Source organism: Uranotaenia lowii, chromosome 3 (genome assembly GCF_029784155.1).
Source record: "Uranotaenia lowii strain MFRU-FL chromosome 3, ASM2978415v1, whole genome shotgun sequence".
In the NCBI taxonomy this organism is placed as follows: Eukaryota; Metazoa; Arthropoda; class Insecta; order Diptera; family Culicidae; genus Uranotaenia; species Uranotaenia lowii.
In genome coordinates this window covers 129,429,476-129,446,027 of record NC_073693.1, presented here as the reverse complement: position 1 = coordinate 129,446,027, position 16,552 = coordinate 129,429,476, and the positions used below count along the sequence as shown (strand labels likewise).

The 16,552-nt window shown below is 33.5% G+C and overlaps 1 protein-coding gene across 5 annotated transcripts in view; it reads right to left on the bottom strand.

Moving 5' to 3' along the window:
• LOC129750795 (LIM and SH3 domain protein Lasp) overlaps positions 1-16,552 on the bottom strand; it is a 254,186-nt gene that overhangs the window by 44,717 nt on the left and 192,917 nt on the right. For all 5 annotated transcript variants that reach the window (XM_055745872.1, XM_055745868.1, XM_055745869.1 and 2 more), the window contains one exon: positions 1,115-1,247. In XM_055745872.1, coding sequence (XP_055601847.1) covers positions 1,115-1,247 — 133 coding nt within the window. The remainder of the gene's footprint in view (positions 1-1,114; positions 1,248-16,552) is intronic.

Sequence of the window (16,552 nt, the reverse complement as noted above, 5' to 3'; positions counted from 1 at the left end):
AAACATCCTCGTTTCCTTCGGATCCGAAAGAATCTCGGCTCTGAAAAACCCTCAGCTTTGAAATAACTGCCTTGAAAAACTCTCGGCCCTTAAAGACTCTTGGTCCTGAAAGACACTCGACCTTGAAAGATCCCTGACCTTGAAAATCCTCTGGCCCTTATAGACTCTCGGTCCGAAAAATCCTCGGCTCTGAAAGACCCTCAATCCTGGAAAAACTCGCGACCTCGAAAGACTTTCGGCTCAGAAAAACCCACGTTTCTGAAAGACCCTCGGAGCTGAACTCGTTAACAAAATAGTCGATTAGTCGGTTAGTTTGTATCGTGTCACGTTAAATAGAGGTAGGATTTCCTCTGGAAGACCCTCGGCTCTTATAGGCTTTGGCCTCAAGATCCTTTAGCTGAACGTTTGGCCTTTTTTCGGCCTCAGTCTTCAGCCGCCTACAACCTAGATTGGGTCATAAAAGCTGATTATTAGATTATCAGATAAATCTACTTTGCTCATGGCTTAATAAGTTTTCTAATAAGCTTCAGAAAAATTCTGATATATCCTTACTCAACAGTGTGATTCCGCAAAAAAAAGTTTAACCCACATTAACAGTTTATGCCCGATGTCTTCAAATTTGTACTGCTTTTCATTGTCTATTTCCATGCCGAAATTGAAGCCTCTGATGGCGTCTTAAGCCGAGCAACTTTCACTGAATCGTCTTTGTTACAGTTTTCTGAAAACACCATTGCACGGCATTTCCAAAACAAATACGCCGCCACCATCGCCATAGGAAACTGGGCAAGGCGAAAAATAAGCCCAAAGGATCCAAAGGGTTCGCCCTCTAGTGTCAAAATTGCTACACAACAACACAATACGAAACGAGCTTCAAGACTCCCCCTTTATCCGAACAAGAAAAACAAATGCACTTAGGCTAACTTTTGCAACCACGTTGCGATCTTTGCCCTTTTTTGTGTGTGCTATATTTAGTTTTGCTTCCTCTGTCTCTTCTTCAGCGAGTTTTTCCAGCAACAAACAAATTGTCGGGTGGTCGACTTACTTTAGGCTTACCTTTATACTAACAGAAGACGGATCGAACTTTTTTTGTTGCCCTTTTTATCGGGTGACTTACCTGTGTGACTTTCCCTTTCTGCTTCTCGAAGTCTGCGTGATATTTGACGTTGGACTGAATTTTGGTATTTTCCGCTATCCGTTTGAGTTCCGGAGTTTCTGCGATGGTTGTTGCTTTGGCTTTGGGGATGTGTCTGGAAAAATGCAAGAAAAATAAAGAATTATTCTAAGGTACCAACACATTGTTCATAAGTTCTAGAAAAAAAAACTACACAGAGCCAGTCCCCATGAATGGGGACCGGATGTTCTTATGAATATACAAGTTTCTATCCAAAGACCCAATGCATTGCTCTCGGTGCTTGTGCTGCTGGTGCTATTATGCACCATTAGCGTAGACGGGTTACACCTTTTTCAATATTCAAAAAGGCGTAATTTTATGCATAGTTGACATTCCTGAGCCAGTCGTCTCCTCCATAAAATAGCTCTAAAGCAAACGAGCAGCCAGCGAGGCTAGTTTGATTATGCATGAAACATAACCCCATAGTCAGAAAGGACTATTTACCATCATGCTGCTACTCACAACAAACGTGCGCGGGTAATCCTTATGTCATAATATCCATTATGCTGATGATCTTCATCATCGTCATCATCAGCGCCACCATTTTTTAATCGCCGGGTTTACTTTGAGATATATTTCCATAAAAAAGTCATCAATACTATGGAACAGGTTTATTGGCCACGGTGTGATCTTCATGTTTAATTGAATTGTGGCAGGAGAATGAATATGGTTTAAAATGATTACAAAATTATCGTACAGCAGTTGTTTGAAAACCTAAGTTAGGACATTCTTATGACGTGAAATAACCTGAAGTCGAAGTCGTAGTCAAATAAAGTGCTGTTTGATGGGGGCCTGATAGCGTAAGTTAGAGAACTTGAATCATGAACCAGGATTTTCATTCTAAGGTGTGTATTCGAAAAAAAAAAATTCAACACTTTGTTTTTTGAATTACTTTTTAATGCATGGATGAAAATTGACGAAATTTTCAATGAAGCTGTCTAGTAATGTAATGTTTACATGTGCAAATTGACGTTCTGTCAAGTGATATTTGAGATAGCATCCAATGAAGAAATTTTTCAACTTTAATTGTTGAGCACCTTGTGCGACATTCATAATAACTTTGAAGCACCCTTTTTCCAAATCAAAGCTATTTTTGATTACGATTTCCGTTTCCCTAAGCTTGACCTCCAAAAAATTAATCAAAATTTTTAATTTGGTCAAAGTTTTGACAAATCTAGCCGGTTCTCCTCTTTCGGCACAAACACAATATATTTTAATTTTTATTCACGCCACCACAGTTTTTGCGTAATGGCAAAATTCCGAATCCCACCAAAACGGAGGATAAACTTTGTGAGACCTATGCAGAGAAAACAGTAGCATTTATAGGCAGTCGTCTCTGTATATTTAGCCATTCTATTGAGCGGCCCAAGAAGAATGCCCTCATGCCAAAATTAGGACTTTTAAGTTCTCAAAATTATTTGAAACAAAGGAATTATTATTTACCCCAAAATCAAAAGAAAAAAATCCTTTGTTTTGCAGCACTTTCCATTGAAATAAAATATTAATCGGCCACGTGTGATTTGACAGCAGAAAAATTCGGGGCGCGTTGCTAAAATAATCAATTTTATTTCATGATTATTAATTTTATCTTTCAGGAATATTTTTTTATCTTAGAGGCGCGTTGCTAAATTACTCATTTCGTTTCTTGGAAGATCAATCGTATCTTTTAGAAATAGTTTCTACTCGTTTCTAGCGAAGCCACATTAGCGATGACCCAGAAGAAATTCTAACTATTAATATAATCAGACCCGAATAATTCGAAAGATTCAAAGAATGGTTTTTCGCTATGCGGGTATTTCGTTTGACCAAATTGAATATGGGTGATATGGCCCTTTTTACCGCTAATTATCTTTATTCAAATCTATGTTATATATAATTGTATATATGTATATTATACAGTAGAACCCCACTCATCCGAGTTCCGGTGATCTGAGATTCCGCGTAATCCGAGCCAGCATTTTCATACGAAATCGATGTAAAGTTTTGATTTTTTGATTCAACGTATTAGCGAGTTTAAAGTCTAAACTTGCGGGAAAAATGTCGACTAAATAGACGATTATTCATCCAATAACTGATATTATACAATAATATCATGGCAAAATGGGCTAAGAATGTTGATTTTCTCTTAAATTCAGTAAATAGCGCCTTAAACTATACAATGACACTAGGATTGAGACATGGTTTTGGAATTTTCTTCTTCTGATATTTATAAATTGTGAAATGAGGAAAAACATGACCAAAACAGTCAATTGACATTCTATTTTTAAATTTTGTTTGATTTTTTGCAAAGACTAGGGAACCCGGAATGAAGAATCAAGTCTACTTCAATAAAGGATCAAGTCTCCCTTAACTTCAAAAATATCGCAATATTTTTACTCCCACGAAAATGCTTCTAGTTCTTCTAGAGGTTCATGTATCGTTCCAAATTTTGGAGCATATAAACTTGAAATTACACGCTGTCAGAAAATACAAAGACGTCGAGTTGTTATTTTTTTCAAAAAGATATGATAAACATAAGAAAAGGGGACCAAGTATCCCCATTCTCCCCTATTGTTGGATAAGTTTTGACATATTCAGATGATTTGAAATATAGATTGTAGAAAGTTATTTGGGGGTGGGGGTTGTTTGTTCATCCCATACCAAGTGGGACAGAACTCGAACATTTTTTAAACTATTTCGATTAATTTGGCACACATCTAAGTTTTAAAGAAATGAGATTATTCAAAATAATTTCAGCCGTTTTCGTTTTCAAAAGAGGGGATCCCATACAAAAATTCATTCGAGATTTTCTTTAGAAATCAATGCGCATAAACAATTTGACATGATAAGATAATTGATTGAGTTGACAAACATGTTTTGGTAAAATAAGACACGTGTTGCCTATAGAGTCGAAAACTATGGTTTCTGAGAGTTTTTAAAATAATTCTCGTCCACTTTTATTCGAAAATTTATATAAACACTAGCTGACCCGATGTGCTTTGCTACACCTTCCAAAAATAAATAAAATTTGTTAAAATAATTGAAATTTACTTATATTTCTAATGCAGCATTTTAAACCAAATTACACAAGAATCTAGAAGCAAACTCGTTTGAAAGAGAGTTGCAACTGGAGTTTCGAATTTCAATTCAAAGATAATTCAATAATACTTTCTTAAAATTGATCTCTAAATTTGTTTTTCATGATCTGAAACTTTTTCTGTATTTTAATAAGCTTCAAAGAGTTTATAATGATGTCAAAATGTATGTTTTAATGATTTGGACTTCCAGCCCTTTCCTGCTTCCAATGCAAGAATTCCTCACGAACTACTATAAAATCATTTTTAGTATATATTTGAGCTTACATTTCGCTTTATTTGTCTGAGTAGTTTTGAACATGACACACTACAACTTGAAGTGATGCCAAACAGCACTTGTCATGTTTTGAAATCTGACGACTTTTTATACTGCAAATTACTATATTTTTATTTGTTTAACAAAAAAAGCACACTAAATTAATATGGATAAGCTGTAACCCAATGATTTGAGGAAAAAAAAAATGTTTTGAAGGAGAATTTTTTTTTTGAATTTTGTTATTTGACTGAACCACAGCAATTTTTCTCTTTTTGTGCTGATGGTCCTTTTTAAGACTTTTCAAGATTTAAACTTACTGACCTTATTTATTCATTAACAATTCATTATCTTATGTTTTTTTTTATCAAGAGCCAAATTTCAAACTAAAACTTTGAATTTGGACCAAGATTAAAAGAAGGAATTTACTCGAGAGTTTGAGAGGCTTATTTGATGTGAGCAAACATTTTTTTTTAGAAATAGGAGGCTTTCTTATTTAAACTTATTCTATGTTCAGGGCAGATCAAATAAGCTTTATTATTTTACAGCAAATTAAGATTTCAAAATCGATGAAAGTATTACTTAAGGATTCCTTATCCAAATCTAGCTCACCAGTTAAGAGATTTTAATATGTATTTCCAAAAGTTTGTTTTAAAACAAAAACTACTAATTTTAAAAGAACTTAGGACTGAATAAGTAAAAGTATTAAGAAATATTTATTATTTTTTAATTCAAGCATTGTCTGGGCAAAAAATAGACCGCTCTTCCCACGGCTCTGCATGAAGATATAAGTTTGATAACTCCATGATTTCCTGTTAATTCTCTCCACTAATTGATAATAAATTGCCATAACATGATGTAAAATCTTGGAGACAATTAATCGTACACGGAGAAGAAAGACCACAGTTGTTCTAATTATTTCCAGCTGGTTATCATCAAGCGTAGTTGATTTTTTCGCATCCAACTGTCTATAAATATAATAGACACAACTACACACTGATGATAGACTTTACGCAATCAACTATGAATATAATGGATTCAACTGTTATGTTTTAATCGATTCAATTGTTGATATGATAAATCAACTACATTTGTATGATTGATTTCAGGCATTCAACTATAATTTATAATAGATTCAACTATACGTTCCTGGTTGACCTCTCACATTTAACTATAAATAAAATAGATTCAATGGTAGTGGTATAATTGATTTTACTGAAAATATGATAAATTCAACTACAATTGCATGATTTATTTTAGTTATTCAACCATAAATATAATAGATTCAACTATACATTTCTGGATGACTTCTAACATTTGACTAAATATATCATAGATTCAACTGTAAATATGATGGATTTAACTACAAATGTATGATTGATTCTAGGTATTGAACCTTAAATATAGTAAATCAAGCTATATTTTTATGTTTGATTGTGCGATACTTGAACACTATAGTGCTGATCCGTGTTCATCAACAAAAATAAAAAAAACTTAAATGTGATACAAGTACGTGTTCCGTGCAGCGATCGTTGTGCTGTTTTTAGGGCTCAGCCGGCAGTTCCTGACATCGGTGGCAAAGCGGAAGCTCTCTCCGGCGATGGGGAAACATTTCCCTCTACCAGTTCCTGGTAGCGGTCGTCCATTTCCTGGAATTGGGAAAGGTATTCCTACTGTGGCTACTCGCGAAATCGACGTGGGTCTCGACGTTCCTTTAAGTGATCTTGGCAGGATCCCACAGGAAACTAGTATAGGTAAGTCAGTAAGGTTGGTATAGCGAATGATAGATTGATGTCATGATATTGAGTGAATTTTCCCTCACAAGGTCAATCTTCGCCGGGTGCAGAAGTACGAACTTCTAAGGACGTCTTCCGGGACCTATAAGTTAAGACGCACAATTTACTGAGCAACCATGCGTCAAGATGCAAAAAGAAAAACAGCGGAGACTTGACTTAAACAAACTAGATTCAAAATGCTGAAACCATTAATTAAAAGTAAATAAAATGCAGCCATAAAATTATTCTCAAAAAAAAAACATCTTAAGATATGATAACTTCCAATATAAACAGAATTTAAATCAACAATATTTATAGTTGATCTCGTTGAATCAATCATAGGAATAAAATTGAATCTATTATAATTATAATTAAATCAATCATATTATTTTAGTTTGCTACCTATCCAGAATCTATCATATTTATAATCAAATCAATAATATTATTATAATTAAATCTATCATACTTATAATGAAATCAATCGTATTATAATAGTTGAATCTATCACATTTATAATCAAATCAATTATATATTTGAATGTACTGTAATTATTGTTGAATGTATGACATCAGTCGTACATTTAATCTATTTTATTTATGGTTGAATGCACAAAATTAATCATACGACCATAGTAGAATTTATAATATATATGGTTGAATGTACGAAATCAATCAGATTGTCTATTAAACGTATTGTTGTTATTTTGATAATTATAGTTGGTCGAGAATGAATCGGATATATGATTGAATATAAGTGGATTATTGTTGGAAATACCATACTTTTTTTCTCCGTGTAAAGTTCAAATGAACATACAGTGAGCGAAATAAGAATAGCACCACTATGTTTTGTGCTTGTTAAAATATGAATGATTGGAAATTACGAAAATTTTCTTCCACAGTTTGTTCTGAATTGCTTAACGGATAAATCAAGCATAAGTTTAGTATTTTTGGACGTAGCAATTGGCGTTGAGGACCAAAAATGTGAAAAAAGGGTGCGAAATAAGAATAGCACCACTTGAGTTTTTCAACAAAGACAAGATTGTTTTGAAAAATTTACTGTCTAAAAATGAATAATAATGCTTCTATGAATTATTTGAATAGAAAATTACATTTTAAGGAGTTTTCTAGAATTCCAAAGGTTTTCAAAGGTTTTAAAAGGGGGTTTTAAGAGATGCTCCTCTAGCGTTAAGGAATTTGATATTTGAGCTGTAATTCTTTACCGAACTACTTACTTTCTTTATTTAAATGACGTGAAATGATGAAACAAATCTTCGGAATTAATTTTGAATCAGAAAAAAACAGGTTGGAGATCATAAACTTTGTTTTTGTTCAGTAAAACGCACTTTTTCCAGTTTCAAGTCGTAGATGGCAGCACTATCTTGCAGTTAAAACCAAATTTAGTCTCAATATTGATTTTCCAGGTTTATTCAGGCTCATATTCATGATTTTTAGGTATTTTCCCATCACAGTTTTGTAGAAGATCACGCTGCAGAAAGCTTTTCCGGATTTGCAAAAAAATCACCAGCACAAAAATGTACAACCGCCAAAATTCCTGCTCATCTCAACTTCCGATTCAATTACAAATCATACCAATAATACTGCTAGCCGTCTGGTCCATCAAGCTCCATCGCAAAGTATAACTTTATTCTGATAATCGGTCCAAAAAAATCACTTTTAGTGACCTTAATGAAATTCTAATTTTTTTTGGATTTATTGATTTTAGAATATCCAAAGCGTTCACATGGTACATGTATTTATTTCTTGACCAGTTATCTACTCAAATAATTCATAGAAGCATTTTTATTCACTTTTAGACAGTAAATTTATCAAAATAGTCTTGTTTTTGTTGAAAAACTCAAGTGGTGCTATTCTTATTTCGCACCCTTTTTTCACATTTTTGGTCCTCAACGCCAATTGCTACATCCAAAAAAACTAAACTTATGCTTGATTTATCCGTTAAGCAATTCATAACAAACTGTGGAAGAAAATTTTCGTAATTTTCAATCATTCATATTTTAACAAGCAAAAAACATAGTGGTGCTATTCTTATTTCGCTCACTGTACATACAATAATGCCAGCAACTCAAAATGAAAATAAAAAAAACCCTAGGATTACCCTAATGAGTTAAAATCCTATAAAAAACATTAAAAACCACCTACATAAATTACGTTGATTTTGTCCAACATATAAAATCGACCCTTTCCTGTCCAAGATCGTTTTTATACCAACTGTAGTTTTTTTTATGATTTATTTTAAAGCACACAGCTGCGAATGCCAAAACCAACTTATCATTTCGGGGTTCGAATTTATGTGCAGCAATAATCATTACCCGCCAGTTGCCATTGTGATGCTTCTATGCGCTTATTAAGGTGAAAGTCTCGAAGATTCCTAGCAACAAGCTGAGGGAGCAAACTTTTTTGAGGTCTGTTCGCTGCCGAACCACCTCATCAATTGAAGTGCAAGAAATAATGTGCAGTTTTTTTATTTCCGTATGATTAGACTCGTTTAAATTAGACATGATAGATTAACGAGCAGCAAAAACGGCCTGGCCTGGCTCATGGGGTGTCTAGCGCCGGGTTTGCCTGCTTGCCGCTGTCCATTTTAAGGTTAATTCTTTTTCTCACTCTCCGCGGATTGAGGGCCCCGAAGATCGAAAGTACGAGCGAGGGGTTTTAAAAAACACGAAGCGGAAAGGTGGCGCCTTTGCTTAAAAAGTAGCACAAATTGTGATTCAAAGCGACCACATCACATCCAGCAGCGGAGTTCGGTTTATTTATGTTGAAGGTGGATTGGCGGCTACCCCAATCGGGCACCAGACCAGGCCAGGCCGTTTGCAAAAGGGAGAGTCATAAAAGTCATGTCGCTTATTTGTGCAATTAAAATACAACTGTTTTGTTTATGCCCGGCACTTTCTTCGGGCTGCCTTCGGGTTTTGCAGGCTAGGTGAGAAGGAGAGGGGATCAGTCGGCGAATCAACGTGATGCTACCCGGGGCCGTTGATTGGCCGAACGATGCCTATAACTTTTCCGCTGATGTATTGTTTGCAGTAAGTAAGTAAGTTCCTACGCCTTGGTCTTAGAGCTTTGCCCGAAGATCTCTCTCCAATTGACGTTCGAATGGGAGAAATGGTACAAATTTAGGGTGAGTGCTCCTACTTTGGTCCTAGAGCCTACTTTAGTCCTAAAATGCCGAAAATTGTTAATAATTCATTTTGATTGCAAAGGATAAAGATGCTGCTATGTGCACAATGCACTCTTATTCTTCCTGAATCCTTCCATGCCGCTTTTTGCCATAAAAAGTCTTTCTCATAAAATTTCCAACGTTTTTAAAAATGTGCCTTCTATTCAGTGGTAAATTAGACAGCTCAATTAGTGGGGTGCAATTTGAGAAATGAGAGGAAATAAGGAAAAATCACGTTTTTTCAGTGTCCAAGCCAATATTTAAAGGGTTATTAATTTCACTATGGAGAATATGAACCAGATTACCTATTTTTCCTAAAATAAATTAAAATTAATGGAAAACCCGGAAAATTTGTAAAGGGTCCAAATATAGGAGACTTTGACTTTAATGTTCCATTTTTAGACCTAACATCACAAAAACTTTGTGTGAATACCAAACAAATCAACAAAAGTGCGAATTTTTAATTGGGGCATAATTCAGAACCAATATTGAACATATCTTACATTTTTTGTTAGCTTTACGCAAATAAACTATAAGTTAGTAGACATATAAAAATTTGAGCTATTTTTCTGCTGATAGAGCTGACGGGGAGTAAAAGTGTTTAAAATATTCATGACAGAAATGTAAGTTTTTTTTAGTCGTTAAAAAGCTGTAATATTTTTTATGGTAATATTTAATTAAATATTACACTTTTAATGAATTTGTTTATTTATTTTCGAAAAATCATATATTTTATAGGAATTTTAGATATAGGTCCAATTGAAGGTACCAGTACAGTACCAAAATAGGAACAGTAGGTTCAAAGATGGCAATTTTGATCATCAATATCTATGCAAATCTTTCAATAAAGGCGAAACCTACGTTGAAAATTCTCATTGAAACTTGTAGATAAGATAATGAACTATAAATAAATTTCTTTAAAGAAAGAAAGCTCCCGTTTGTTTATGAGAAAAGCGTGATTATTTAAAAACCACCGCTTAAAGGGTCCAAAGTAGGGCAACTAACCCTATATATTCACTAAAGGGCACGTGCCGAGCTGCCTATTCAGGTATCGAGGAAACAAATTTGCTTTTGTCGATCCCTGTACTTATTCATCTAAAGAGGGTCAACCGAATTGATGTTGGAACATAAGAATCCAGTTCAAAATTATACTTTAAAATTATATTTCAAGTCAGAATTCTGAATCTGTATTAACATTTCACTGCATACGAGCCCTTTAATTAGACTAAGTCGATTTTCGGATTTTTTTAAAACACTAACATTCTGAGGTCTAAAAAGTTCCGTTCTCAAAGCTCATGCTACATTTTCTGCAGAATTTTAAAAAAAAGTGTTAACAAATTTACTTTTAATTTCAGAATTATATGTATATTAAAATTGAAACGGCTACCGAAAAATTTGTTTATGAAATCATTTTTAACAGTATTTGTGTTGTATAGTCGACCCTCTTCAAAAAGGGTCATCCGAAAATATGAAAACGTTTAGCCAAATTTCAGCTCTCTAGCTGTTAAGATGCCTGAGCCTATTGAAGTTATTGAAAACAAACAAATACACAAACAAACAAACAGAAACCGCTTTTTATTAAAGATCCTTATCTTTGAAATAAAACTGATGCAAGGAAAATATCGTGCATTGAGCATTCACCGTAACATGAAGACTCAATAAGACGTTATAAACGACTATAAGATGCAAACTGCTGGAATATATGTCTCCATTCTGGAGATTTTAAGTTGGAGTTCGATAATATTTAGTTATTTTAAAACAACTTTTTCATTTTGAAATTCAAGGTTTGTTCAAAGCTTTGATTATCTAATTTCGTTAAAAAATATCAACATTTTCAACTTATTTCATTGATTTTGCAGCTTTATCACGCTCATATGATTGAACATTTAAAGAAACTCGATTCTATTTTATGGCTTTATTCACATTTTTTACAAAAAAGTTATGTGTACGAAAAAGCTGGGGTTAACGAAACTATAATGAATGTATAATAGATTTTAAAAGGATGTTTTTAAATCATGCTCACAAAAAGAATTAAAAATGGTACATAGAACAGGACTTTTTAATCAACCAGTCGTCATTATGGCCGTTGAAAGAAACAAAAACAATCAAATGTGAAATTTAATCATTTTTTAATATTTTATACTTATAAAATGACCTTTTTTCTACACCAAGTGTGTTATAACTGCAGTTTACCAAAGCCAATACATTAAAAAAAAAAACAAATTAATTTTTTAAATATATTGCTGAAGAAGTTTTTTCAACCATTATTCAAAAATTATTTTTGCATCATTTGACGTTCTTATTGCAGAATTAGGAAATCACGTTCCCTATTTTAAATTCTAATCTCAACAGTTAAACAAAATATGGTCAGCGAATTTCATAGTCTAAAATTTACAGTTCTGTTGATAATCTAACAGCTTATTAAAGTTTAAGATGTTAAAAAATTTAAATAATATAAGATTCGTAATGCAAATAATTGTGGATATCAAATCAGTGAAAAAGATACAGTTATTTGTTCAGCATTGTATTGTACTTCCCCCAAATATATATTTTTAAGTGGGGTTCTCAGGAAGACAAATTTTACAGGTATCTGGAGAATCAAACTATTTAGACTTAAAACAAGTTTTGAAGAAGGTGTCAAATTCAAAGATACTCAAAAGTTAACATAATATTATTTGAAGCTATGGAAACTTTGTTACAAAACCTCTAGTTTTAGGAATATTGCGTACTGAAATTTTAAAATAACTAAATTTTTAGTGAAATCAATCGTTGATAACTAATGAACTGACACCTATATGAAAAACAAAATAACAATCTTAAATAAAAAAACAGATTTTGAATCTGTTTATTACCCTCCATTTCATAAAAAAATTTCCCTAACTATTCTAGTTCCAGAGAAATTATGCTTGCAAAAAAAAATCCACAAATTAAAGTGTAACTTTAACTGACATTACTGGTGAACATTTATGAGGCTTGTTATCGGAGACTGTAATTCCATTAACAATTTGTTGAAGAATGCGAATCGATTTGATTTATGATTTAAAAAAATATCTATGATTCAATGTGATTAAACATTATTTCTAAATATCGTGAAAATTCCCAAAAATTTTAGATGGATTGTTACCCTTTTTTCAAAAGTTAACCTATGATTATCAAAAACGTAGAGAAAAAAAACAAGATGCGTATTTGAATACAGCGCCCTAACTTCAGCCTCTTGTCAACAAGGAAAATGGAAATTTTTGGCCTTGTTTTATCGAGCAGGAGAAAAAATAATCAAAATATTCAATTCTAATGCAACAACGTTATTGTTTTGTAAGGTAAGACATTAGAGACCACGACCACGACTTATTTAAAAAACTTCATCCGGAGTCTCAAAATTATAAAAAAGCTTAAAAGCTTAAATGTTTGACATTTCAGAATGTTTGAACTAATAGATGAATTTCATTTGACTTTGTTTGTTCAAACATTTGTAAGACAACGTGAACAAGACACGAATACAAAAATTTTGAATTTTTATCCAGTGGTTCGTGAGTTTTTTTTTTAAATAATATTTAAATCCCCAGTTCCTATGGTTCTGTTGTTGAATTCATTGACTTTGGAAGCCCTGCTTATAATTTTAAAGTAAACGAAAAATGTTTTAAAAAGATTACCAAATAGCTCATATAAAAAAGTTGCATTAACAGAATAACTTTAAAAAAATAATACTGAAATTTAAATAAAATCCCTAGATTTAAATTATTACGAAAAATCATTTGTTAAAAATTTTGCGTATCAGTTGTTTTACTCTTTTCAAATTCACAAATTTGATCAAAATACGAACACAGACATATTTTTAGTATTGGGAGTTTATGGAAAAAAATCGGTACTTCATATTTCAGTAATTGGATGAGCTAGATCCAGTTGTTTATATTTTCAGACATCATAAAAAAGTATGATGTCTGCAAACATTAAAAATATTTTTTGATGATGCTTGAAGACATTAAAAAGAAGGTCAAATTGGTTCACCTTTATGAAAATGGCCAATTAGACTTTGTATAGAAATTTTTTAACAAAAATTTCATTTCCGAGTCTTAAAACAAATCAATCAAAAAAAAATTACCCTTGTTCAAGAAATTTTTGGAAAAGAATGGTTCGAATTTCTAAGGCATTGAACCATATAAAAATATTTAATTGCCAAAACATCATAAATTTCCTGATTTTTCAACGAGTTTTTCCATGAATGAGATTGTTTCCAATTTATGTTATAAAATAAACCCTTTTAATTTTCAACATTTAAATACACGGTTTTTTTCTTATTTAAATACTTTACTCTAAACACGAATATAGGTATATTGCGAGGGAGATACAATGCATTGTTGAATAATTGAACATTTTTTAGATTTAAACCATTGCTTTGAATCTACACAAAAACACACCCTCACTACAAAGCTCTTGAAAATTCTTAATTTTCTTTAGTTTTCAAAGAAATCGTAATATACTTAAGCTTTGAAAATTGTAATTCGGAATTTCCTGTATGAATAAAGACCAATAATTTGAATGAAAAAAGTAAATTTCGAAACTTAAAAAAATAGTTCCAGACCCTCTGATGAATCTTTTTCACAAACAGTTCATTTCATGACAGAAAGTTTACCATTTGTTGTTTTGAAGCTTCAAAACAGACACAGTGTCGTACGTCAAGATGATGTTTAGATTTATTTTTTATTGTTTCATTGTCCTGTGTTTAGCTCTTCAACTAAACGCCCCACTGGAAAATTATAATAAAAGCTTTTTTTACATTTCCTAGTTTGCAATAAAGAGTTCTGAGTTCAAAATTTAACTTTGAATTAATTAATTCCATATAATTGATTGATTTTTTTTAATAATTCTAATGATACGCGGTACATTGTACGTCTCGGTGGTCGGGTGGTTAGCGTGGTAAGACGGTAATCGCTGGTCCACTGATGGCATGGGTTCGATTCCCATCTCGGTACTGGGTGTTAAATGTTAATCTTAAGTTGTCCACGTCATTTATTCAGTCTGTAAAGCCTAAATCGGCTAAGACGGTGTATGTCTTTTACATGAATAAATTTTAAGTGACTTTTTTAATTTTGATTCTCTTTTTAGAGACAGTTTTAAACTCTGAGTTCCAGTAAAAATTGTGTGTTTTTTCAAACTTAGGGTAATTGGAGCAAAATCAGATTAGTTTTGAATTGCAAAACTTATGATATTCTCCCAAAACTTTTTTTTATCTGTTGAATTCTGACTCGGAAAATTAAATTACAGGTCCGAATTCCGAATATTAGGTTGAATCCCTGATCTTGGAATCAAAAATGCATTTTGACTTCCTTGTCTATTTTTCCCGGCTATGGATCTGAATTCCCGGTTTTTTCCAGGTTTTCCCGGTTCTATTTTCATTTTCCGTTTTTCCGGTTTTCCCGGTTCTGTGGCCACCCTGCAAAATGTAGATGAACTCATTCTTCAATTTTTTTCTTCTTTTCCAAGATATGAATTTGGGAAAGCTAACTGGTAAAAATTTAAAAGTAGCATCTGCATCACGCTAGGTGCACAGAATTTGAAAGCTGGATAATAGTTGATTGAAATTTCCGTGAACTTATAATTTTTCAAGCGCACATGCAACGCACAAACAATTTTGAAGGAATCGTTCAATGAAATAATTTTACCAAAATAGTGGTACACCCAAAATTGAACCTTTACTCCAATCATGAGCTCTCAATATTTCAACGCCATTGGCATAAGATGTGAAAGATAGCGGCGATGATTCGAATTGAGAAGGAAACAAAATAAAAACGTTTTCATGACCCCCCCTATCACATCACAGGATAAAGGAGGATGGAAACAATGAATGAATGCATTGATCCGCTCGGTCAATGATGTGCGAGCGAGCGTTTGTGAGGTGGAATTAGTAAAACTACAGAGAAAAAAAACATTTCCTAGCTTCAAACCACCATGGTCAAAATGTGAAAAACGTAATCGTTGCTTATAACTTTTTTGTTTCACATTTTATCCTTTAGGTATCTTGGAAGAAGTTTTAAACTAGAATGAGATCTAAAAGAATATGTTATGAAATTTTTGATTCATCCCTCTATAAGTTAGATATGAAATATAAGTTCTAAACCGTAGCTTCTATCTTTTTGCTGTTTTCGACAAACTTATTTAAAATGCAAATTCATGAAACTTTGTCTTAAACGACGTGTTTTTAAAACATTTATTTTTTGAGTTACAGTGTAAAATATGTAAATAACTGTTGATACTCACGATTTTCTGGACTCGAATTTCGCGGCCACATTGGAACAAAACCAAAACCGATTGTTTTGGTTTCGTCCTCTTTCGTCAATTCGCATATTGAGAACAATAGCGGTTGACAGTTAATGATGATCAATGATGATAACAACAATATAAATGTTGTCATCATGCACGCTAAACTCAGCCAACACAGCAAGTGGTTATGAGTTACCCTGCAGTGTTGGCAGTTTATTCTGGGTGGTTAGCCCAGAATACGATAGTATTTAAGGAATGATTCTGAGTTGAGAATCACCTAGGTTAAGCGACAAGATTGTTATCGCTATAGGTCTAAGTTAGCTTATAAGGACTTGACGAACAGAAATGAATAAATGGTATCTCATTTCCAAACCAATTCCCTGTTGCTAAATCATTGAATTCAACAGGTTATGGGCCCAGATACGTCTGGTGAGGAAAATAAGAGATAGCGATAGAGGGGTACTCTAAACCAATTCTTCGAAAACTTGCGGTTAGCGAGTCCAGGAGCATTCCAGCCAGCCAGAGGTCCGAAGAGGTCAGCCAGAGGTCCCACGAGGTCATCCAAAGGTCCCAAGAGGTCATCCAAGGTCCGAAGAGGTCAGCCGAGGTCATCCAGGAATCAGTCGAGGTCCGAGGTGGTCAGCCAAGATGTCCCAAGCCCAGGTCCCGAAGAAGGAAGCGAGGTCCACCAGGAATCCGGAGGAACCAGCAGCCAAGGAACGATCCCGGGAATGGTCGGTTTCCGAGAGGGTTACTCTCGACTCCGCCAGTTGCCCAGCCCGGGGAGGGCCGTCTTCCGAGAGGGGTACTCTCGATGCCGTCACCAGTCACGCTGCGGGTA